The sequence below is a fragment of the Hyperoodon ampullatus genome, assembly GCF_949752795.1.
Source record: "Hyperoodon ampullatus genome assembly, contig: scaffold_310, whole genome shotgun sequence".
Taxonomy (NCBI): domain Eukaryota; kingdom Metazoa; phylum Chordata; class Mammalia; order Artiodactyla; family Ziphiidae; genus Hyperoodon; species Hyperoodon ampullatus.
Window position 1 is genome coordinate 167,729 of NW_027640563.1, and position 23,266 is coordinate 190,994.

The following is a 23,266-nucleotide window of genomic DNA, read 5'->3' on the forward strand; positions in this document are numbered from 1 at the left end:
GTGGGCTCAATAGTTGTGGCTCGCGGGCTCTAGAGCGCAGGCTCAGTAGTTGTGGTGCACGGGCTTAGTTGCTCCGCGGCATCTTTCCAGACCAGGGCTCAGACCCATGTTCCCTGCATTGGCAGGCGGGTTCTTAACCACTGTGCCACCAGGGAAGTCCCTAGTTCTCACTTTGAAAGACGAGGAAGAAAATGTAAGGAAGGTTCTCTTGTCCAGGGACACAGCGGGAGGCCTTTGGGCTATGTCAGTGGTCTTCCCGAGGGTTAGCTGGCAGAGGCCCATGGAGTGATGGCTTGTGTCCATCTCTGAGTAGCCCCCTCATCTCTCTCTCCAAGGCTCCCTCCACACCACCAAGCTGGTTGTGAAACTGCGTTTCCAGAATCACTTGCATGTGCAGAGATTTGGTTTCCTGTTAAGGTCAGTCCTGTAAGAAAGGGGGCAGCAATCAAAGGATTTTAGAAGGAAACACAGGGAATCTTCCTTAGCTCATGATCAGCCTGTTTCCTGCTCATGTGGGTTTGAAGTGTGTGGGAGGGTGGTCACACAGCAGGACACAAAGCCATTAGAAGTTCTTCCTTCTTTGGGTGCCTTAGCTCCAAGATGACTTAAAAATTAAAAAATTAAAACCCTTCCTCTGGGGCTGACACAGACCATCTTTTCATACAGATTCACTTGATCAAACTGGCTTCATGTCATGCTAATACAAACAACCCTTTACACAAATGTCAGTGATTTAGGGCTTCCCTGGTGGTGCAGTTGTTAAGAATTCGCCTGCCAATGCAGAGGACATGAGTTTGATCCCTGGCCCGGGAAGATCCCACATGCCATGGAGCAACTAAGCCCGTGTGCCATAACTAACGAGCCTGTGCTCTAGAGCCTGCGAGACACAACTACTGAACCCACGTGCCACAACTACTGAAGCTCACATATCTAGAGCCCGTGCTCTGCAACAAGAGAAGCCACCACAGTGAGAAGCCTGCGCACCGCAACAAAGAGTAGCCCCCACTCGCCACAACTAGAGAAAGCCTGCGTGCAGCAATGAAGACCCAACACAGCTAAAAATAAATAAATAAAATACATAAATTTTTTTAAAAGTCAGTGGTTTAGAGGTTATTTTCCCATTTTACAGATGAGGAAAATGAGACAGAACATCAAGACCAAAGCTCTTAACTACTCCACTATCCTGTTGATGGTGCCAGGCTAATAACAATTGACAGAATTGTCACTTGGGTTTAAGATGTACTACTTTAACTATATATAAAATAGATAATTAATAAGAACCTACTGTATAGCACAGGAACTCTACTCAATACTCTGTAATGACCATATGGGAGAAGAATCCAAAAAAGAGTGGATATATGTATATGTATAACTGATTCACTTTGCTGTACACCTGAAACTAACACCAGATTGTAAATCAACTATACTCTAATAAAAATTAATTTAAAAAAAGAGTCAGTAAACAAAGATCTTTTCAGGAAAATTTATATCAAAATTTAGTCAAAGGGGGCTTCCCTGCTGGCGCAGCGGTTGAGAGTCCGCCTGCCGATGCAGGGGACGCGGGTTCGTGCCGCAATCCAGGAGGATCCCACATGCCACGGAGTGGCTGGGCCCGTGAGCCATGGCCTCTGGGCCTGTGCGTCCGGAGCCTGTGCTCCACAACGGGAGAGGCCACAGCGGTGAGAGGCCCGCGTACCGCAAAAAAAAAAAAAAAATTTAGTCAAAGGAGCATTCTTGGACTTATAATTAAAATTCCAAAAAGAAAAAAAAGATGCTCTACTTTCAATTACTGTTGAATTCTTCAAATTCAACTTAAATATATTAAAAATATGCACAGTCTGTCAAACACAGTTCTTTGTGCTAGGAGCTAGAGATGAAGAAAATAGAGGTCTTTTCTTCAGGGAGCTCACTGTCTAAGGAAGGAGACAGATGTGTAAATAATTAAGCAAAAAACTGCCACTAGATTGATTAGTTGCATGTGTTTTCATAATAAATAAAAGTCTTCATTTTAATATTACAAAAGATAGACAATACTAAATATGTAAAACAATAAGTGAACATCTGCCTTCCTCCTCACCCCACCCCTGATCCCTAAGCCTGGCAATTTCATTAGCCAGAAGTACCACTACTGGTGTGTGACTTCTAGGCTTTTCTCAATATTTTGACAAAAATGAGATCAAACATACCGTTCTGCATCTTTTCTTCACTTAATATATCAAAGGTATAATTCCATGAAACATAATATTCAATTAAATGTATGAACCATCATTTATTTAGTCGTGCTCCCATTCATGAACTTTGTGTTGTTTCCAGTTGAGGCTGTAGGCTGCAGTGGATATTCTTGCCATATCTTTGCATATTTTTTTTAAATGCTTGGCTATTTATCTATGTATGTATGTATGTATGTATTTATTTATTTATGGCTGTGTTGGGTCTTCGTTTCTGTGTGAGGGCTTTCTCTAGTTGTGGCAAGCGGGGGCCACTCTTCATTGCGGTGCGCGGGCCTCTCGCTATCGCGGCCTCTCTTGTTGCGGAGCACAGGCTCCAGACGCGCAGGCTCAGTAGTTGTGGCTCACGGGCCTAGTTGCTCCACGGCATGTGGGATCTTCCCAGTCCAGGGCTTGAACCCATGTCCCCTGCATTAGCAGGCAGATTCTCAACCACTGCGCCACCGGGGAAGCCCCTCTTTGCATATTTTTATTGGTAATTATGGAGGATACCTTTTTACTATAATTTTAAAAATTAATATACAGTTAAGTTATGTTGTGTGTACAGCTTTATGAGTTTTAATGCAACTGCCACCACGTTAGAATAGAGAACAATTCCATCACCCCCTAAAATCTTTTTTGTGCTGCCCTTTTTAGTCACATCTCTCCTACTCCTAATCCCTGGCAACCACTCATCTGCTCTTCATCCTTATAGGCTTACCTTTTCCAGAATGTTATATAAAGGCATTCATACAGTATGTAGCTTTTTTATATTGGTTCTTTTACTCAGCATAATGCCATATTGTTGCAAGTATTAATAGTCTACCCCTTTTTATTTCTGAGTAGTATTCCATTGTCTGGATGTACAACGGCTGTTTATGCATTTGTCTGTTGAAGAACATTTGGGTTTCTCCAGTTAGGGGTGATTATGAATAAATGGAGCTGCTATAAACATTCACTGTATGAACATAAAGTTTCATTTCTGTAGGGTAAATACATAGAAGTGGGATTGCCGGGTGATGTGATAAATGTATATTTAACTTTATAAAAAAGATTAAACCATTTTCCACAGTGACTGGACCATCCATTTTACATACCACCAGCAGTGACTGAGTTACAGTTGCTACACATTCTAGCTAGCACTTGGTGTTGTCAGGGTTTTTCTGAGCCTTTCTAATAGGTGTGCAATGGTGTCTCACATGGTTTTAATTAGCATTTTCCTAGTGGATAATGATACTGACCATCTTTCTGTGTACTTATTTGCCATCCACATATCTTCTTTGGTAAAGTGTCTCTAATCTTTTGCCCATTAAAAAAATTGAATTGTTTGTTTTCTTACTGTTAAGTTTTGAGAGTTTTAAGATATATTCTGGATGTAAGTTGTTTGTCAGCTATGTTTTCTCCCAGTCTGTAGTTTGTATTTTGATTTTAACAGTGCCTTTCATAGATCAAAGTTTGAAATTTTGATAAAATCCAATTTATCAATGTTTTTCTTTACAGATCACAGTTCTGCTGTCATAGCTAACAACTCACTGCCTAACTCCAACATCATGAAGACTTTTCTCCCATATCCCAAAAGTTTTGTATTTTTACATTTTACATGATCCATTTTCATTTAATTTTTGTACAAGGTGGGAGGTTTTAGTTTAGGGCTCTATTTTTTTTTTTTTGGCATATGGATGTCCAGTTGTTCTGACACTATTGTTGAAGAGACTAATCTTTCTTCACTGAATTGTTAGAAGATACATTTTTGATATGAACCAGTGTAATATGTGTATAGTTTAATCATTAAAAGAGTGGGTTTTGAAATCAGTTTGCCTAAATTTGAATCTCAGTTCTACCACTAATCACTTGTATGACAATGACCAAGTATTTAACCTCTTTTTGTCTTAGTCTCCTTTTCTGTAAAATGAAGATAATCATAGTGCCTATTCCATAAGGTTCCACGAGGATTAAGTTATTACATGTTACACACATGGAAAAGTGCCTGACATATAATAAATGCTGAAATAGGGTTAGATTTTATGTAACTTTACAACTGTAGATTTGCAAGCATGTCCCAGAAATGCATTTCCAAGGAATATTGGAAATATTGTGATCATTTTTTCCAATTTATTACAGTTGCCTATTTGTTTATCTTTCTCTGTGAATTACTACTGATTTATTAATTTATAGAATTTACTTATGTATTATACATATTAACTCTTTAAGTTTTATCTATAACAATATTTTTCCCATTTGGCCTTTTTATCAATCACACAAACGGTGTAGACCTTCCTGTTTATCTGCTAGCACTAGATATTATGACCCTCTCTATTGTTAGTTAATTTGATAGGCAAATAATGAGATGTCCTTTTAGTTTGTGTTTCGAGATTTGTAGTCAAGTTAATTATCATTTCATATGGTAATTATTGTATCAGTTAATTTTTGTTGAGTAACAAGTCATCTGAAAACGTAATGGTGAAACAGCAAACATTTATTATATCTTAGATTCTGTGGGTCAGCTGGAAAGTTCTTTGATCTAGGGTGGATTGGCCGATCTCTGTAGTCAGCTGATGGCTTGGCTGGGGCTGGATGGTCTAGGATTGTTAATGCACATATCTGGCAGTTTGTCTATTGGGCCTCAGCTGGAATGGCTCATGTCTGTATCATGTGGTCTCTCATCCTCCAGTAGATTAGTCTGGGCTTTTCCTCATGGTGGTCTCAGGGTCCTATAGAGCAGTAGGAGGGGCAGGCCCAGGGGAAAAGCACTTTTAAAGCTTCTGTTTTTGTCACATTTGCTAATGTTTCATTGATCAAGGATAGTCTCATGGCCAAGCCTAGATTCAAGGGGTAAAGAAGTAGATTTCACTTCTCAATGGAAAGAAATGCAAATTATTGTGACCATTATATTTCAATCTACTGCAGTTGGCTGTTTATTTTATAAAAGATTTTGGAATTTTCTATAGTGCAATCTGTCAGTGTTTTCCTTTATGGATTTGTGTATATTCATGCCTTTGGATGACCAGACTGTAAGCTTCTTGAAGGCAGAAACCATATTTTATTCTTTTCTTCATCCACGGAAGGCAGCATAGGGCCCAGCTCATAGTACTTATTAAGTAAGTGCTTATTGAATAAATTCACTCATCGAAGACCAGGCTTGCTTGCTTGCTTATTTATTTATTTATTCCTTCATCAGCGATTATTGAATAGCTGTTATATGCCAGGCAGTGTGCTAATTGTTAGAGATACAATAGTGGACAAAGGGCAAAATAGAATTCTCTTGTGGTGTTTAGAGTGAAACATTGTGACTGGTAATGGAACTTAGTGAGACATGGGTTCAAATTCTATTTGTCTGTTGCTGGGCATATTACAGAACATCTGTGAGTTTCTTTTTTTAACCTATAGAATGGAATATAAATCCCTTCCTTCAAGTGCACAAAGAATTCAAGCGCACAAAGTTTGTAAAACACCTTGCATAGTACCTGTTACGTAGTCTATAATAAACAATGTTGTCTTTCTTCCCGACACGGTATAATCTGAAGCCTGCTGAGAACACTAGCCCTCTTTCTTTGTCAGTCTCTTAGAAATGATCATAGTCCTGAACTTCTCCCATTACAGACTCACTTCTTTGGTTTGCTCTTCTGATAGTTCTCAGAGTTGTCACTTTAAGCTATTCTTAAATTCTTATTCTTATTCTCTTTTTTGTGCAAGCAAATCAACCCAAATTGCCTTCCTTATTGGGATCTGGAGAACAGGGAACTCAGGAGTTAAAGAGCTTGTTGAATTCTGTCTTGGACGATAGAGATATTTGGTTGTGGGAGTGAGTATGTACGTCTGTGCACATCTTTTGGCAGCAGAAGGGAGAAGGGAACTTGGCAGGTGATTGAAGCAGAAGAACCCAGAAAGAGAAGGTGGCCTGGCTCCAAAGATGGATTCCTCTCACACCAGATAAATTTGCTGGCAGTGGACAAATACGATTCAATTAGAGAGCATCCCTCTCTCGGGGCGAAATGATAGGAAAGATTATAAGGCAACATTGTAAGGCTTGGGGGGATTTATGAGGTGGGCAAACCTCATTTCTGGGAATTCCCACTCTCTCTGTCCTGTACCCTTCCCAGCTTTTTGGCTGCCTCTCCTCAATGTCTTTTCTCTCTTGGCCCAGTTTCTGCCAAGCTCCAGGATTCTTCAGGTACCATCCTGTCAAAATGATGACCATTCCAAATTCCCTCACATTAAAGGTTTGTCCATTTACCCTGCTACCCTGGGGTGACAGAAAAGGCCCTGGGGAGAAATTCACACTTGAGGGCTGGCTTTGCCATTAGCCTTTGTGTGACCCGTGGCCAGTCTCTTTTCCATGGGCCTCAGTTTGCCCTTTATAAAGTGTGAGGCTTGCACCAGGCAATCTCTAAAGTCTTTTCCAGTTTAAACAATCCTTGATTTGATGGTGCCATGCCTCCTCCAGCCCCACCTTACAGAAATGGAGTTTTGCATGTAAGTGTGCATATGTGCTGGGCATTTAGTGAAGTCTCACTCTGTGGATGTTGGGTCTACTCCTGTGTAAAATAAAAACTTGCTTGCTAACTGACTGGTGGCCATTCTGATGTTCTAACTAGAACATGAGGTATTTATCCTGGATGGAAAATTTCTGGTGTTCACGGAGTGGGGGGGTGGGATGCTGTCTCCTCCAGCAGTTGGACGAGGGTCCTGTTTGTCAGGGAGGCGGGGATGGGAAATGGGTATGCCCTTGGGGCGAACAGGCTTGGCGCAACTCCTGAGTGAGAGCAGTTTGTTGTTAGAGAGACTCAGCCTAGTCATATCAAGGGTGTCCTTGTCCAACTCCCAACTGTGCATGTAAAAAGTTAGAAACTTCCTTTGGTTATTTCCAGGCTTGTGCATGTTGGTATCTTTTCGTTAATTGCCCACTATCTTCTCGGAAGGAAATTTGAGGATGAAGTTATTGCTCAGAGACTTATTACATACATAAAAGTATCCTAGAAACAAACAAACAAACAAACAAAAGATTAAAATATTGGAAACATGCCTGGGGACGGGATTTCTTCTGGGAACACAAGAAGGGAGAGGAGACGCGAAAAATACTTTAACATAGAGTTGACACATAGAAATGGTGCCAGTAGTTCTTAGAATCCAATAAAAAGAAATTAGTGTCAACTTTAGGATGTTGACATTAACCAAGAGAGGACATTCTAGTGGTGAGTCCTATTAAACACTTACTCATTCTTCAAAATCCTGCTCAGTAGTTACCCTTTGGGGGAAAACTTCCCTGACTCTCTTCTCATATCCCTTTCGCTTTGTCCTGGTAATTCCAACTCTCCTTCAGGCCAAATGTCGCTTCCTCAGGGAGCCTTACCTGATTCATAAACCATTTCTCCTCTCCAGCCAAGTTTGATTAAGTTCACTGTTATGCTATCCCATAGCACCTTATAATTCTCTCTCATGGTACTTATCATGGTTCCAGTGTTATATTTATTTATGTGATTGGTTTGCCATATCTGTCTTCTACATTTGCCTGTAAATTACGTACGGGTTGAGATCAGATCTGTTTTATTCATTGTTGTGTCTCCAGGGTCAAATACAGTACCTTAGCACATGGGAGGTGCTCAGTAAGTTTGTTAACGGATGAGTAAACATATAAATAATTTAATGAGTTTTTTTTTTTAACTGAAGAGAATTCTCCTTTTCTGGACACCATAAAAAATAACTAAACTAAAATCCAAACAGTTCCACCAAATAATCTTGGATAGTTTGGGGGATGTCTTTGCTTCTTTGCTCATTGTCAGGGCCTTGATTGCAGAAATGCTTTTGGCCAAGACCTTATCAGTTCATTGCCAATCCCCTGATTTCAAAAATACTTTTGGCCAAGTTAGTGCTCATTGCCATTTTACATATTTAGACTCTAAGATATCTGCTGCTGTTGGGAAGGTGAGACAACCAAGGACACCTTGGAAAAATTTGAAACGTAGTCAGTACTAAACTTCCAAGAAATCATACAGACAGTCGTTCCGAAGATGTGATACCTTATTCCAAACACATATTAGTGAAACTCCACCCAACACCACAATTCTGCGGTAATAAGAAGCACAAGGGAATAGCCACACTCTGCAGTAATTTAACCTGCTTTTTCCGCTTAGCTGGCAAGTGCTTCAAAGGTTGGGGAGCTGTGTTAATCAGAACTTGCCTCTGCAGCTGTGCTGAACTTGAATGTGGATGGAGGGGCACAGCAGACTAATTGGAGTCAGCACCTTGTGAGGCAGGGACATGTATTTTCATTGATACTTATTCATTTAACCTTTCATTTTCTTCATCTGTAAAAGCAAAATTGTTAAAAGTGACGACCTTTGAGGTTTTATATGTTTTATTTAAGCAAATTCCTTTCTCCCAAATGAAAATTTATGTGGAGCCGAAATATAAAACAAACAGATGAAAGTTGAGCTGCTCAGTGAGAGTGTGTGTGATTGGCTGTCATCCAAGCTTCTCATTAGGGGCTTTTCCAGGTAGGACCTTAGCAGAATCAGAAGTCCTTATAGGGTTTTTTTGGTGTGTTTTTTCTAAGAAGGAGTTACGTGACTCAGTCCCAGGTCTGTCGTGACTGCCTGGCTCCGTTTTATTTTTGGTCCCTGTCAGCCACACCTGGTCCATTTTCTATATTCTTTCTTAGGGGATTTCTCTTATTTTTACATTTCCTCAGGGGGTGTTATTTTATTTTTACAGAAGCAATACTGAGTATAAGAAAATCTATATGCAGGGACTTCCCTGGTGCTCCAGTGGTAAAGAATTCACCTTCCAGTGCAGGGGACGTGGGTTCGATCCCTGGTTAGGGAACTAAGATCCCACATGCTGCGGGGCAACTAAGTCCACGCACCACAACTACTGAGCTGGCGCGCCTCAATGAGAGAGAGAAAACCCACACACCACAACTAAAGAGAAGCCTGCGCGCCACAACTAGAGAGGAGCCTGTGCGCCTCAATGAAGATCCTGCGTGCCGCAACTAGGACCCAATGAAGCCAAAAAAAAAAGAGAAAAAAAACCTACTAAAGTTAAAAAAGAAAGAAAATCTATACTCAAAAAGAAGATTTAAGCAGCATTTTGTGTTCACCACAATGAGATTTAGTGAGAAAATGTTACTGCAAAATGTTAGATGCTGTTCAGTACAGCACACAGAAAACATAATGAGCAGAACAATGTTGTAGGATATTGTTATGCTTCAACTGTGATGAACAGTCATTTGTTAACCCAATGGATGCTGTGCTACATTGGCCAGTATCTCCTTACAAACAAGAGACACTTTTATGCAAATATTGAAAAGTGTTTGTGAGATCTTTGCTGAGGAAAAATAATATCAATCCCCAAAGCACGTTAAGATGTATGAAATTCCATATGCATCTTACTTACAGCAGCCTCTTAGTCTTGATGTTAGAAGTGTGAATTGAACTAATTAATGAATTTGATTCAAGCTCTTCAGGCTGTGGTTGTGGTGAAACAACTCAAAACTGGTCTGCAGTAGGACTTGGAGAGGTTAGTTTTGTAGTGGAAGAAAAGGTGTTGGTTTGGGGACGGATAGCTGTGCAAGCCCAGGTGGGCTCTGTCTCTTGGCACTTATTCTCAGGAAAATGTCCCCAATAGCAGATTCCTGGGTAGCATCAGTCACGCAGTAGCAGTTACACCTTTCACTGTGCCAGTAGCAGAACCCTTTTGAGAAGCCACAGGCTAAAATTGTACCTGTGGCAGTAGGGCCTCTGCTTCTTTCTTCTTTTTGAAAGGTGAAGTTTGGCCACTCTCCTCCTCCCTTTTCTTATATTTTATTTTAACCAATTTTTTTTTCAGCATTGTGGAGTGATGTCACATTTTCTGTTACTAGTCCAAAGTTGAGAGAAAAAGAAAATGCGTTATATGGATGTGATCCAAAAAGATTTGGAGTGAGTGTAGGGATAAATGATGAGAGACATATATATTTCTCTGGTTCTAGATTCCCTTACAAATGCACCTTTTTAAGGGAAGAGCAGTTAACATTTACATTTAATTTTTATGTGTAGATAATATTCCAATGGTTCAAAAGCATTGTATACATTACGTATACAGTGAAAAGTGTTCCTCCCATCATTGTCCCCCCAATGACCTCATTCTCCCCTAATGGGTCACCCTTGTTCTTAGCTTCCTGTATCACCTTCCAGAAATTCCCTGGAGCGTATGCAAACAAGAACAAATACTGATTCTTGTTCTAGGAAAGCTAAACAGATGATTTTTAAAATTCATTCCAGGAACGTGGTAAGTATTTCTTCCTGTATCTAAAACTCATGTACAAATTTCTTCTGATATTTTATTGTAAGTGGCAGTACAAAGGTCAGAGAACTCATGGGTGGAAGAGTGCTTCCTGAAACTGACATGCTGAATAAGGGTAGCAAAGTGTAGTCAGATCCAGACTCTCAGAGTATACAGTTTCCCTTTCTATCCCTGAAAGTAAAGGGAGAGAGCTGGGAGGAACAAAAGGAAAAAGAAACGAGACCCATACCTAGAAATAATTTACAGATGCAGTGTGGTTGTCTTTTCAAATCAACTGCTTTTTCTATTATTTCCCAAAGTTATTAAATAAACCACAGCCAGTGCTAATGCAGTTTGGTGAGTTGAGAGCAGAGCCCTTGGTTTTGGCAAATCACTCAGCTGGCCCTAGAAATGGGGGTGGATCCCACCGGAGCTGAAAGAATTACAGTGTTTCCTTCCTCTTGATGACTCTCTCTGGGAACATGCCTGGAAGGAGTGAGTGTGGGAGATGAGGTGGTGCTTACTCAGAGGCAGGGCTGGATGTGTGTGTGTGTGTACGGGTAACTGTGCTGTGGTGTTATTTTTGGAGGCTGTAATTCCACAGCTAGGTTTCCTAGCTCATTCTCTCTTGTGATGCTTTTCTTATCCTAACCTCTGTTCCCTCCCTTGAAATCCTAAAGTTAAACCAATGAGGCTAGAAGCAAGATAGATGCTTGAGGGTCAGGCTTGGGAACCCATTCTACTCAAGATTTCTTCCCTCAGCATACTGAGTTAATATTACAAGAAAAATATTGCAACACCAACTCCTACTTACATTAAGACTTGACTTTGAAATTCTTCCTAGTGAATCAGATAAAAATGTAGCTCCTAATAGGATCATCCTCAAAACATCACTGTATACATCAAACATTGGCAAATGCTATCAAAAAAAAATTGTATGAGGACTTCATGGCAGGCACAGTGCTTGGCATAAGTAGGTCTGATAAATGAATACCAGTCAGCTCCAAATCCTCAGCAACCACTGATCACCTTTCTATAGCATTTTGTAAAAGCGTAACATCTGCTTTCCCCCCTCATAAACTCAGTAATTATCAAAACAGTCTTTTAAATATGGGCAAAGGGGTCAGTTTAGACTCAGAAGAGCACTTTCATTTTTTAAAAAAAATTTATTGAAGTATAGTTGATTTACAATGTTGTGTTAATTTCTGCTGTACAGCGAAGTGATTCGGTTATACATATATATATTCTTTTTCATATTCTTTTCCATTATGGTTTATCACAGGATATTGAATATAGTTCCCTGTGCTATACAGTAGGACCTTGTTGTTTATCCATCCTGTATATAGTAGTTTGCATCTGCTAACCTCAAACTCCCAATCCTTCCCTTTCCCACCGCCCCTCCCCCTTGGCAACCACAAGTCTGTTTCTGTTTCATAGACTGGTTCATTTGGGTCATATTTCAGATTCCACATATAAGTGATATCATATGGTATTTGTCTCTTTCTCAGTTACTTCACTTAATATGATAATCTCTAGGTCTATCCATGTTGCTGCAAACGGCATGATTTCATTTTTTATGGCTGAGCAATATTCCATGGGGTGTGTGTGTATATATATATCACATCTTCTTTATCCATTCATCTGTCAGTGGACATTTAGGTTGTTTCCATGTCTTGGCTATTGTAAATAGGAGAGAACTTTCATTTTTAACCTCATTTTTCAACAAGTGGGAGCCAAGTGAATGGGTGAAATTGAATTAGATCTGGTATAAAATGTGTCCATCTGTCCGTCCATCCATCCATCTAGCCAACAAATATTTATTAAGTCCCCTATATGCTGAGAATAGGTAGAATATTCATATGTAAATCAATGCAAATAAAACAGCTTCAATTCTCATCCTAATGGAATGTATCATCTAGGAGGAGAGAGATCAAATAAAATAATCACAGATTGTGGTAATCTTTATGAAGGAAACAAACAGGAGGCTGAATTGAGGGTGGTGGGATGAGAGTGTGTAGATATTGTAGATAAGACAGGTAAAGAAGATCTCCACAGGATAGGCATTTAAGCTAAGACTCCAAAGGATGAGAGAAATTAGCCATGAAAAGTATGGAAAAGAGTGGAAAAGAGCATTCCAGGCACAGGGATCAGCATGTCCAAAGGTTTTGAGGTAGGAAAGGGCATGGTATAGCTAAGGAACTGAAAGACCAGTGAGAATTTGAATTCCAGCTCTGACTTCAATAGCTGTGGAAGATAGAATAAGCCACTCAATCTTTTGAGCCCTAATTTCTTTCTATTTAAAAATGAGATAATGGTGCATACTCCCAGGAGAGAATTTGATGAATATTAAATGAGATAACATGGAACCTACTTGAATCACTTTACATCTACATAAAGGTCCCTGAGACTCCAGTAGCCCTCATCACCCGCTGTGCTTGACCTTTCTAGTCTCCTGATCATTTTACGTAGACTTGAGAATCAACCATCACTGGAGCCAGAAAACAACCTACATCCCTGGTATTTCCACATTCACCAAGAGGAGAGAATAGCCACAGATTCCATTTGCTTATCTTTGAAACTTTGGAAATGAGAAGAGAAGGGGAAAGAGGGAGAGGGAGAGAGAGAGAGAGAAAGTGAAATGAGAGGGTTTTCTTTTTGTAAATGTGCTTTATCACTTAGGAAATAAATCTTAAAAGTCAGGTAGCATTTTCTTTTTACATTTGGGAAGATTTGAGGTTTGGGGCTAGGTGTTCAGAAAACAGAATAAAGAGAAATGAAATAATGGTCATTGAGTACCCTGTATATTGCAGACACAGTGCTTGGCAGGTTATGTAGTTTACCTCATTTAATCTTTACAAGAATTCTGCAAGACAGGTCTTATTAGGCTCATTTCAAAGATGAGGGTCAGAGGGAAATGTAGACTTCACTCAGTCCCTCTCTGACCTTGTGGAATTTAATATGGAATCAGGCAATACTTTGATAATGATGAGAGTCTATAAAGTTAGCATATGGTGTATGTCATTGACATATTTATTTAGAATAGTTTATTATTGGGATAGAACCACATTATCATTAATTGATCAATAATTAATGATAAATAATGATAATTATTTATTCAGTTCATGATAATGATAATAATGCCGTTATCATGAATTTGTCTCAATTCAGCAAACACTGAATACTTAACTATGTCTCAGGCACTGTAGTGCGTAAAGACACCTAGTGCAGATCTTGTTTTGGGAATGGAGAATAACTGATAGTCCATTACAGCTAGGGTGTGCAATGGGGCAGGAGTGGTTAGCAGGGTCTAGGTGATGCAGAGTCTTGATGCCATGCTAAAGAGTTTTGGATTTTGTCCAATGAGAGATAGGCACATGATCAGAGTAGCATTTTAGAAAGACTGCCCACACAGTTCTTTTTAGACAAGGCTTTGTAAACACCAGCTTATCCTGTGGGGCCATGTTAATAACCTTCCTCATACATTATGTTCCCTCTTTTCCTTTTAGCAACAGTGGACGGTGCCATGGACCTGATCTTGATCAATTCCCTACCTCTCGTGTCTGACGCTGAGACATCCCTCACCTGCATCGCCTCTGGATGGCACCCCCATGAGCCCATCATCATAGGAAGGGACTTTGAAGCCTTAATGAACCAGCACCAGGATCCACTGGAAGTTACTCAAGATGCAACCAGAGAATGGGCTAAAAAAGTTGTTTGGAAGAGAGAAAAGGCCAGTAAAATCAATGGTGCTTATTTCTGTGAAGGGCGAGTTCGAGGAGAGGCAATAAGGATACGGACCATGAAGATGCGCCAACAAGGTAACATGCCCTTTGGTTGTGGGCAGGTGAGGTCCACTGAGCCGCAGACACCCGCCCCTTGTCTTGACAGCTGCTCACTCAGGCTGGGTATGAGCTGCCTGAGAGCATTAGAGATAAGAGATCATCTAGTCCAACTCCCTCACATACAATCCTTTCACTAGACCTTGTGCCTAGTTCATGAGATGAAATGAAATATATCACATGTTCTACTAAGGGCTCCATGGTCCTGATGGAGATATGAACATGTTACATATATAATATGATTCACAGCAATGAAGACAAGTGTCCACCACCAAACTATGGGCTATTTGGAGTTTTCTCATTGATTTTTCATTTGATTCCTTATTTGTTTTCTTGGCCTCTGAGTATTCTTAACGGAAGTTAATGTTTTCAGAGGAAAAATAAGGTAGAAATAAAAAATTAAGGGAAACATCTCTCAATTTAATTAGTTACTTGGTATAGTGGTTATCTATTGACATAGTAATGCTGTGTAACACACAACCAAAACCATGGTGATAAGATGTACACGGTGATATACAGTGATAAGCCTTCATAGCTTGTGAGCCTAAGTCAGCTGGGTTGATAGGTGGCTGATCTTGACTGGGCAGCTTTCTCATGTGTATGGATATCGGCTTATTAGGTTGGCCTTGGTTGGGCTACCTTGGCTCTGTTCCACGTGACTGTTATCCGTTAGCAGGCTAATGTAGATATGTTCTCATGGAGACAGCAAGGGTGCAAGAGAACAAGCAGAAACACACGCGGCTTCTTGAAACCTAGCCTTAGTACTGTATACTCTTACTTCTGCCTCACTTTTATCACCCAAAGCAAGTTGAACAGCTGAGCCTAAAGTCAGAATGGGAGGGTATTACACAATTACATGGCCAAGAGTATGGATACAGGGAGGGATGAAGAATTGGGGCCCTTTTTTTCAGGCTACATGATTTAATTTTAGAAGTTGAGTACCCAGGCCCAGCTCACAGAACACCAGAACTTTTGAAGGAGGACCTTGAGAGCCTTCTGTAAAGGAAGAGTATTACTCCTTTCTATGCCTCACAAAGCAGTGATGTGATGGAACCTTCCTCCCAAAATAGAAGTGGGTCCTAAGCTGTATCTTTAGGCCAGTCCACCACACTCATGGCAGTTGGAGGAAATGTCATTGTAAACATTATTTAATGACTCTGTTCTGCCCTAAGGCTCCCAAGCGTGGACAGGCAGGTAGACTTCTGGTGCTCTTGATGCTGTCTACTGGGAAGAAGGTACAGATTCCAGCAGAAATGACCTCTCCTTGTTCTGACGGAAATGATCTGGCCCCTCACCCTCAGTCCCTTTCTCTGGGTTGGTTATAACTAAAATGAAGGGGTCCTCACCAAATTAACATCATCATAACCACACGAGACTGTGGCCTGAGAATGTGTCATTTCATGAGACAATGACATTGTGAGCTCTTTAGGATTTGATTTTTAATTGTAAAACTGATCCAGATAAATAATGCACCTCTGCAAATTTCTGATTGTCAACTTTTTTTTTTTATTAGTCTCTGCTTTAAAACAAAGTGAATCAGTCATACATATACATCTGTTCCCACATCCCCTCCCTCCTGCGTCTCCCTCCCTCCCACCCTCCCCATCCCACCCCTCCAGGCGGCCACAAAGCACCGAGCCGATACCCCCGCGCCACGCGGCCACCCCCCACCATCCATCAACCCCACGCCCGGCAGTGTATACACGTCCATGCCTCTCCCCCGCCCCGTCACAGCCCACCCCCCCATATCCCCAAGCCCACCCCCAGTAGGTCTGTGTCTCTATTCCTGTTCTACCCCTAAGTTCTTCATGACATTTTTTTTCTTAAATTCCATATATATGTGTTAGCATACGGTATTTGTCTTTCTCTTTCTGACTTACTTCACTCTGTATGACAGACTCTAGTTCTATCCACCTCATTACAAATAGCTCAGTTTCGTTTCTTTTTGTGGCTGAGTAATATTCCATTGTATATATGTGCCACATCTTCTTTATCCATTCATCCAATGATGGACACTTAGGTTGTTTCCATCTCCGGGCTATTGTGAATAGAGCTGCAATGGACATTTTGGTACATGTCTCTTTTTGAATTATGGTGTTCTCAGGGTATATGCCTAGTAGTGGGATTGCTGGGTCATATGGTAGTTCTATTTTTAGTTTTTTAAGGAACCTCCATACTGTTCTCCATAGTGGCTGTACCAATTCACATTCCCACCAGCAGTGCAAGAGTGTTCCCTTTTCTCCACACCCTCTCCAGCATTTATTGTTTCTAGATTTCTTGATGATGGCCATTCTGACTGGTGTGAGATGATATCTCATTGTAGTTTTGATTTGCATTTCTCTAATGATTAATGATGTTGAGCATTCTTTCATGTGTTTGTTGGCAGTCTGTATATCTACTTTGGAGAAATGCCTATTTAAGTCTTCTGCCCATTTTTGGATTAGGTTGTTTGTTTTTTTGCTATTGAGCTGCATGAGCTGTTTATAAATTTTGGAGATTAATCCTTTGTCAGTTGCTTCATTTGCAAATATTTTCTCCCATTCTGAGGGTTGTCTTTTGGTCTTGTTTATGATTTCCTTTGCTGTGCAAAAGCTTTGAAGTTTCATTAGGTCCCATTTGTTTATCTTTGTTTTTAGTTCCATTTCTATAGGAGGTGGGTCCAAAAGGATCTTCCTGTGATTTATGTCATAGAGTGTTCTGCCTATGTTTTCCTCTAAGAGTTTGATAGTTTCTGGCCTTACATTTAGGTCTTTAATCCATTTTGAGCTTATTTTTGTGTATGGTGTTAGGGAATGATCTAATCTCAAACTTTTACATGTCCCTGTTCAGTTTTCCCAGCACCACTTATTGAAGAGGCTGTCCTTTCTCCACTGTACTTTCCTGCCTCCTTTAAAAAAGATAAGTTGACCATATGTGCGTGGGTTTATCTCTGGGCTTTCTATCCTGTTCCATTGATCTATCTTTCTGTTTTTGTGCCAGTACCACACTGTCTTGATTACTGTAGCTTTGTAGTATAGTCTGAAGTCAGGGAGCCTGATTCCTCCAGCTCCGTTTTTCTTTCTCAAGATCACTTTAGCTATTCGGGGTCTTTTGTTTTTCCAAACATATTTTGAAATTTGTTGTTCTAGTTCTGTGAAAAATGCCAGTGGTAGTTTGATAGGGATTGCATTGAATCTGTAGATTGCTTTGGGTAGTAGAGTCATTTTCACAATATTGATTCTTCCAATCCAGGAGCATGGTATATCTCTCCATCTATTTGTATCATCTTTAATTTCTTTCATCAGTGTCTTATAATTTTCTGCATACAGGTCTTTTGTCTCCTTAGGTAGGTTTATTCCTAGATATTTTACTCTTTTTGTTGCAATGGTAAATGGGAGTGCTTTCTTGATTTCACTTTCAGATTTTTCATCATTAGTGTACAGAAATGCCAGAGATTTCTGTGCATTAATTTTGTATCCTGCTACTTTACCAAATTCATTGATTAGCTCTAGTAGTTTTCTGGTAGAATCTTTAGGATTCTCTATGTATAGTATCATGTCATCTGCAAACAGTGACAGCTTTACTTCTTCTTTTCCAATTTGGATTCCTTTTATTTCCTTTTCTTCTCTGATTGCTGTGGCTAAAACTTCCAAAACTATGTTGAATAAGAGTGGTGAGAGTGGGCAGCCTTGTCTTGTTCCTGATCTTAGTGGAAATGGTTTCAGTTTTTCACCACTGAGGACGATGTTGGCTGTGGGTTTGTCATATATGGCCTTTATTATGTTGAGGAAGTTCCCTCTATGCCTACTTTCTGCAGGGTTTTTATCATAAATGGGTGTTGAATTTTGTCGAAAGTTTTCTCTGCATCTATTGAGATGATCATATGGCTATTCTTCTTCAATTTGTTAATATGGTGTATCACATTGATTGATTTGCGTATATTGAAGAATCCTTGCATTCCTGGAATAAACCCCACTTGATCATGGTGTATGATCCTTTTAATGTGCTGTTGGATTCTGTTTGCTAGTATTTTGTTGAGGATTTTTGCATCTATGTTCATCAGTGATATTGGCCTGTAGTTTTCTTTCTTTGTGACATCCTTGTCTGGTTTTGGTATCAAGGTGATGGTGGTCTCGTAGAATGAGTTTGGGAGTGCTCCTCTGTCTGCTATATTTTGGAAGAGTTTGAGAAGGATAGGTGTTAGCTCTTCTCTAAATGCTTGATAGAATTCGCCTGTGAAGCCATCTGGTCCTGGGCTTTTGTTTGTTGGAAGATTTTTAATCACAGTTTCAATTTCAGTGCTTGTGATTGGTCTATTCATATTTTCTATTTCTTCCTGAGTCAGTCTTGGCAGGTTGTGCATTTCTAAAAATTTGTCCATTTCTTCCAGGTTGTCCATTTTATTGGCATAGAGTTGCTTGTAGTAATCTCTCATGATCTTTTGTATTTCTGCAGTGTCAGTTGTTACTTCTCCTTTTTCATTTCTAATTCTATTGATTTGAGTCTTCTCCCTTTTTTTCTTGATGAGTCTGGCTAATGGTTTATCAATTTTGTTTATCTTCTCAAAGAACCAGCTTTTAGTTTGGTTGATCTTTGCTATCGTTTCCTTCATTTCTTTTTCATTTATTTCTGATCTGATCTTTATGATTTCTTTCCTTCTGCTAGCTTTGGGGGTTTTTTGTTCTTCTTTCTCTAATTGCTTTAGGTGCAGGGTCAGGTTGTTTGCTCGAGATGTTTCCTGTTTCTTAAGGTGGGATTGTATTGCTATAAACTTCCCCCTTAGAACTGCTTTTGCTGAGTCCCATAGGTTTTGGGTCGTCCTGTCTCCATTGTCATTTGTTTCTAGGTATTTTTTAATTTCCTCTTTGATTTCTTCAGTGATCACTTCGTTATTGAGTAGTGTATTGTTTAGCCTCCATGTGTTTGTATTTTTTACAGATCTTTTCCTGTAATTGATGTCTAGTCTCATAGCATTGTGGTCGGAAAAGATACTTGATACATTTCAATTTTCTTAAATTTACCAAGGCTTGATTTGTGACCCAAGATATGATCTATCCTGGAGAATGTTCCATGAGCACTTGAGAAAAATGTGTATTCTGTTGTTTTTGGATGGAATATCCTATAAATATCAACTAAGTCCATCTTGTTTAATGTATCATTTAAAGCTTGTGTTTCCTTATTTATTTTCATTTTGGATGATCTGTCCATTGGTGAAAGTGGGGTGTTAAAGTCCCCTACTATTAGTGTGTTACTGTCGAATTCCCCTTTTATGGCTGTTAGTATTTGCCTTATGTATTGAGGTGCTCCTCTGTTGGGTGCATAAATATTTATAATTGTTATATCTTCTTCTTGGATTGATCCCTTTATCGTTATGTAGTGTCCTTCTTTGTCTCTTCTAATAGTCTTTATTTTAAAGTCTATTTTGTCTGATATAAGAATTGCTACTCCAGCTTTCTTTTGATTTCCATTTGCATGGAATATCTTTTTCCATCCCCTTACTTTCAATCTGTATGTGTCTCTAGGTCTGAAGTGGGTCTCTTGTAGACATCATATATATGGGTCTTGTTTTTGTATCCATTCAGCCAATCTGTGTCTTTTGGTGGGAGCATTTAGTCCATTTAAATTTAAGGTAATTATTGATATGTATGTTCCTATTCCCATTTCCTTAATTGTTTTGGGTTCATTATTGTAGGTATTTTCCTTCTGTTGTGTTTCTTGCCTAGAGGAGTTCCTTTAGCATTTGTTGTGAAGCTGCTTTGGTGGTGCTGAACTCTCTCAGATTTTGCTTGTCTGGAAAGGTTTTAATTTCTCCATCAAGTCTGAATGAGATCCTTGCTGGGTAGAGTAGTCTTGGTTGCAGGTTTTTCTCCTTCATCACTTTAATTATGTCCTGCCACTCCCTTTTGGCTTGTAGAGTTTCTGCTGAGAGATCACCTGTTATCCTGATGGGGATTCCCTTGTGTGTTACTTGTTGTTTTTGCCTTGCTGCTTTTAATATGATTTCTTTGTGTTTAATTTTTGACAGTTTGATTAATATGTGTCTTGGGGTATTTCTCCTTGGATTTATTCTGTATGGGACTCTCTGTGCCTCCTGGACTTGATTAACTATTTCCTTTCCCATATTAGGGAAGTTTTCAACTATAATCTCTTCAAATATTTTCTCAGTCCCTTTCTTTTTCTCTTCTTCTTTTGGAACCCCTATAATTCGAATGTTGGTGCGTTTAATGTTGTCCCAGAGGTCTCTGAGACTGTCCTCTGTTCTTTTCATTCTTTTTTCTTTATTTTGCTCTGCAGCAGTTATTTCCACTATTTTATCTTCCACCTCACTTATCCGTTCTTCTGCCTCACTTATTCTGCTATTGATCCCATCTAGAGTATTTTTCATTTCATTTATTGTGTTTTTAATCGATGCTTGATTCATCTTTAGTTCTTCTAGGTCCTTGTTAACTGTTTCTTGCATTTTGTCTATTCTATTTCCAAGATTTTGGATCTGGGAAATAGAATCTTGGATCATCTTTACCATCATTATTCTGAATTCTTTTTCAGGTAGACTGCCTATTACCTCTTCATTTGTTAGGTCTGGTGGGTTTTTATCTTGCTCCTTCTCCTGCTGTGTGTTTTTCTGTCTTCTCATTTTGCTTATGTTACTGTGTTTGGGGTCTCCTTTTTGCAGGCTGCAGGTTCGTAGTTCCCATTGTTTTTGGTGTCTGTCCCCAGTGGCTAAGGTTGGTTTAGTGGGTTGTGTAGGCTTCCTGGTGGAGGGGACTAGTGCCTGTGTTCTGGTGGATGAGGCTGTATCTTGTCTTTCTGGTGGGCAGGTCCACGCCTGGTGGTGTGTTTTGGGGTGTCTGCGGACTTTTTATGATTTTAGGCCACCTCTCTGCTAATGGGTGGCGTTGTGTTCCTGTCTTGCTAGTTGTTTGGTATAGGGTGTCCAGCACTGTAGCTTGCTGGTCGTTGAGTGAAGCTGGGTGCTGGTGTTGAGATGGAGATCTCTGGAAGATTTTCGCTGTTTGATATTATGTGGAGCTGGGAGGTCTCTTGTGGACCAGTGTCCTGAGGTTGGCTCTCCCACCTCAGAGGCACAGCACTGACTCCTGGCTGCAGCACCAAGAGCCTTTCATCTACCCGGCTCAGAATAAAAGGGAGAAAAAGTAAAAAGAAAAAATTAGTAGAAGAAAGAAAGAGAGAGAGAAAGAAAGGAAGAAGGAAAGAAAGGATGGAAGGAAGAAAGAAAGAAAGGAGGGAGGGAGGGAGGAAGGACAGAAAGAAAGAAAGAAAGAAAGGAGGGAGGGAGGGAGGAAGGAAAGAAAAAGAAAGTGAAAGGAAGAAAGAAGGGAGGGAGGAAGGGAGGAAAGAAAGGAAGAAAGAAAGACAGGAGGGAGCGAAGAATGAAAGAAAGAAAGAAAGAAAGGGGCAGCGTGAGGGAGGGAGGGAGGGAGGAAAGAAAGGAAGAAAGAAAGACAGGAGGGAGGGAGGAATGAAAGAAAGAAAGAAAGAAAGGGGCAGCGGGAGGGAGGAAGGGAAGGTAGGAAAAAAAGAAAGAAGATAAAGTAAAATAGAATAAAGTATAAAATATAGTAGCATTATTAAAAATAAAAAAAGTAATTATTGAAAAAAAAAAACGGACGGATAGAACCCTGGGACCTATGGTGGAAGCAAAGCTATACAGAGAAAATCTCACACAGAAGCATACACATACACATTCACAAAAAGAGAACGGGGGAAAGAAATCGAAAATCTTGCTCTCAAAGTCCACCTCCTCAATTTGGGATAATTCGTTGTAAAAAGAGGAAAAGGAGAAAAAGTCTGAAATCTTGCTCTCAAAGTCCACCTCCTTAATTTGGGATAATTCGTTGTAAAAAAAAGGAAAAGGGGAAAAAATCTTAAATGTTGTCCTCAACGTCCACCTCCTCAATTTGGGATGATTCGCTGCCCATTCATGCACTCCACAGACGCAGGGCACATCAAGCGGACCGTGGAGCTTTAATCCGCTGCCTCCGAGGCTGTACAGAGAGATTTCCCTGTCTCTTCTCTGCTCTCACAGCTCCCGGGTCTCAGCCTTGAACCTGGCCCCGCCTCTGCGCGTAGGTCGCCGGAGGGCGTCCGCTCTTCGCTCAGACAGGACAGGTTTAAAGGAGCCGCTGATTCGGGGGCTCTGGCTCACTCAGGCCGAGGGGAGGGAGGGGCACGCAGTGCGGGGCGGGCCTGCGGCGGCAGAGGCCGGCGTGACGTTGCAGCAGCCCGAGGAGCTCCGTGCGCTTTCCCCGGGAAACCGTCCCTGGGTCCCGGGACCCCGGCAGTGGCGGGCTGCACAGGCTCCCTTTTGGGAGGTCTGAGGTCTTCTGTCAGCATTCAGTAGGTGTTCTGTAGGAGTTGCTCCACGTGTAGATGAATTTCTGATGTATCTGTGGGGAGGAAGGTGATCTCCGCGTCTTACTCTTCCGCCATCTTCCTCCGGATCCTGATTGTCAGCTTTTTATATAGGAATCTGTAGGTTTTTTAGATTACTGGTTCTCAAGGTTAAAAATGCTTATAAAATCACCCTAAGGGTCTTGTTAAAATGCAGACTGTGAGTCAGTAGATCCTTGGGGAGAGTCCTGAGATTCTGCATTTCTAACAAGGTTCCAGGGGATAAGATGTTGCTGGGCTGAGGACCACACTTTGAGTAGCAAGGGGTTAGAGTCAGCCCCTAGCTGGGGTCTACCTGAAAATATTTCTTTGAATTTGCTAATGGTGTAATTTAAAAATTTGAAGGCAGCAAGCTCGTTTTAAGATCAAAGTGATAAAATCATTATTCATCACAAATGAGGGAAAAGGCCCTCTTAGCAAAACTATAACATTCACCTTTAAATGGCATCAGGCGAGTGGGAAAAGTGCACAACAGAAATTCCCAGGAATGCAGCTCTCTGATGAGGGAAGAGAGGTTGAACAAAGGGATGTGAGGTGTGCCAAAGCTATCGTGGCTGAAAAGTCGGCTCT

The 23,266-nt window shown here is 40.5% G+C and overlaps 1 protein-coding gene across 1 annotated transcript in view; it reads left to right on the plus strand.

The window, feature by feature from the left end:
- Nucleotides 1-13,989: 13,989 nt before the first annotated feature.
- The window catches only part of LOC307070109 (angiopoietin-1 receptor-like), a gene marked incomplete at both ends in the record, with an annotated part of 72,215 nt that continues 62,938 nt past the window's right edge, over nucleotides 13,990-23,266 (plus strand). The window contains one exon of the mRNA XM_079728695.1: nucleotides 13,990-14,284. Coding sequence (XP_079584821.1) covers nucleotides 13,990-14,284 — 295 coding nt within the window. The remainder of the gene's footprint in view (nucleotides 14,285-23,266) is intronic.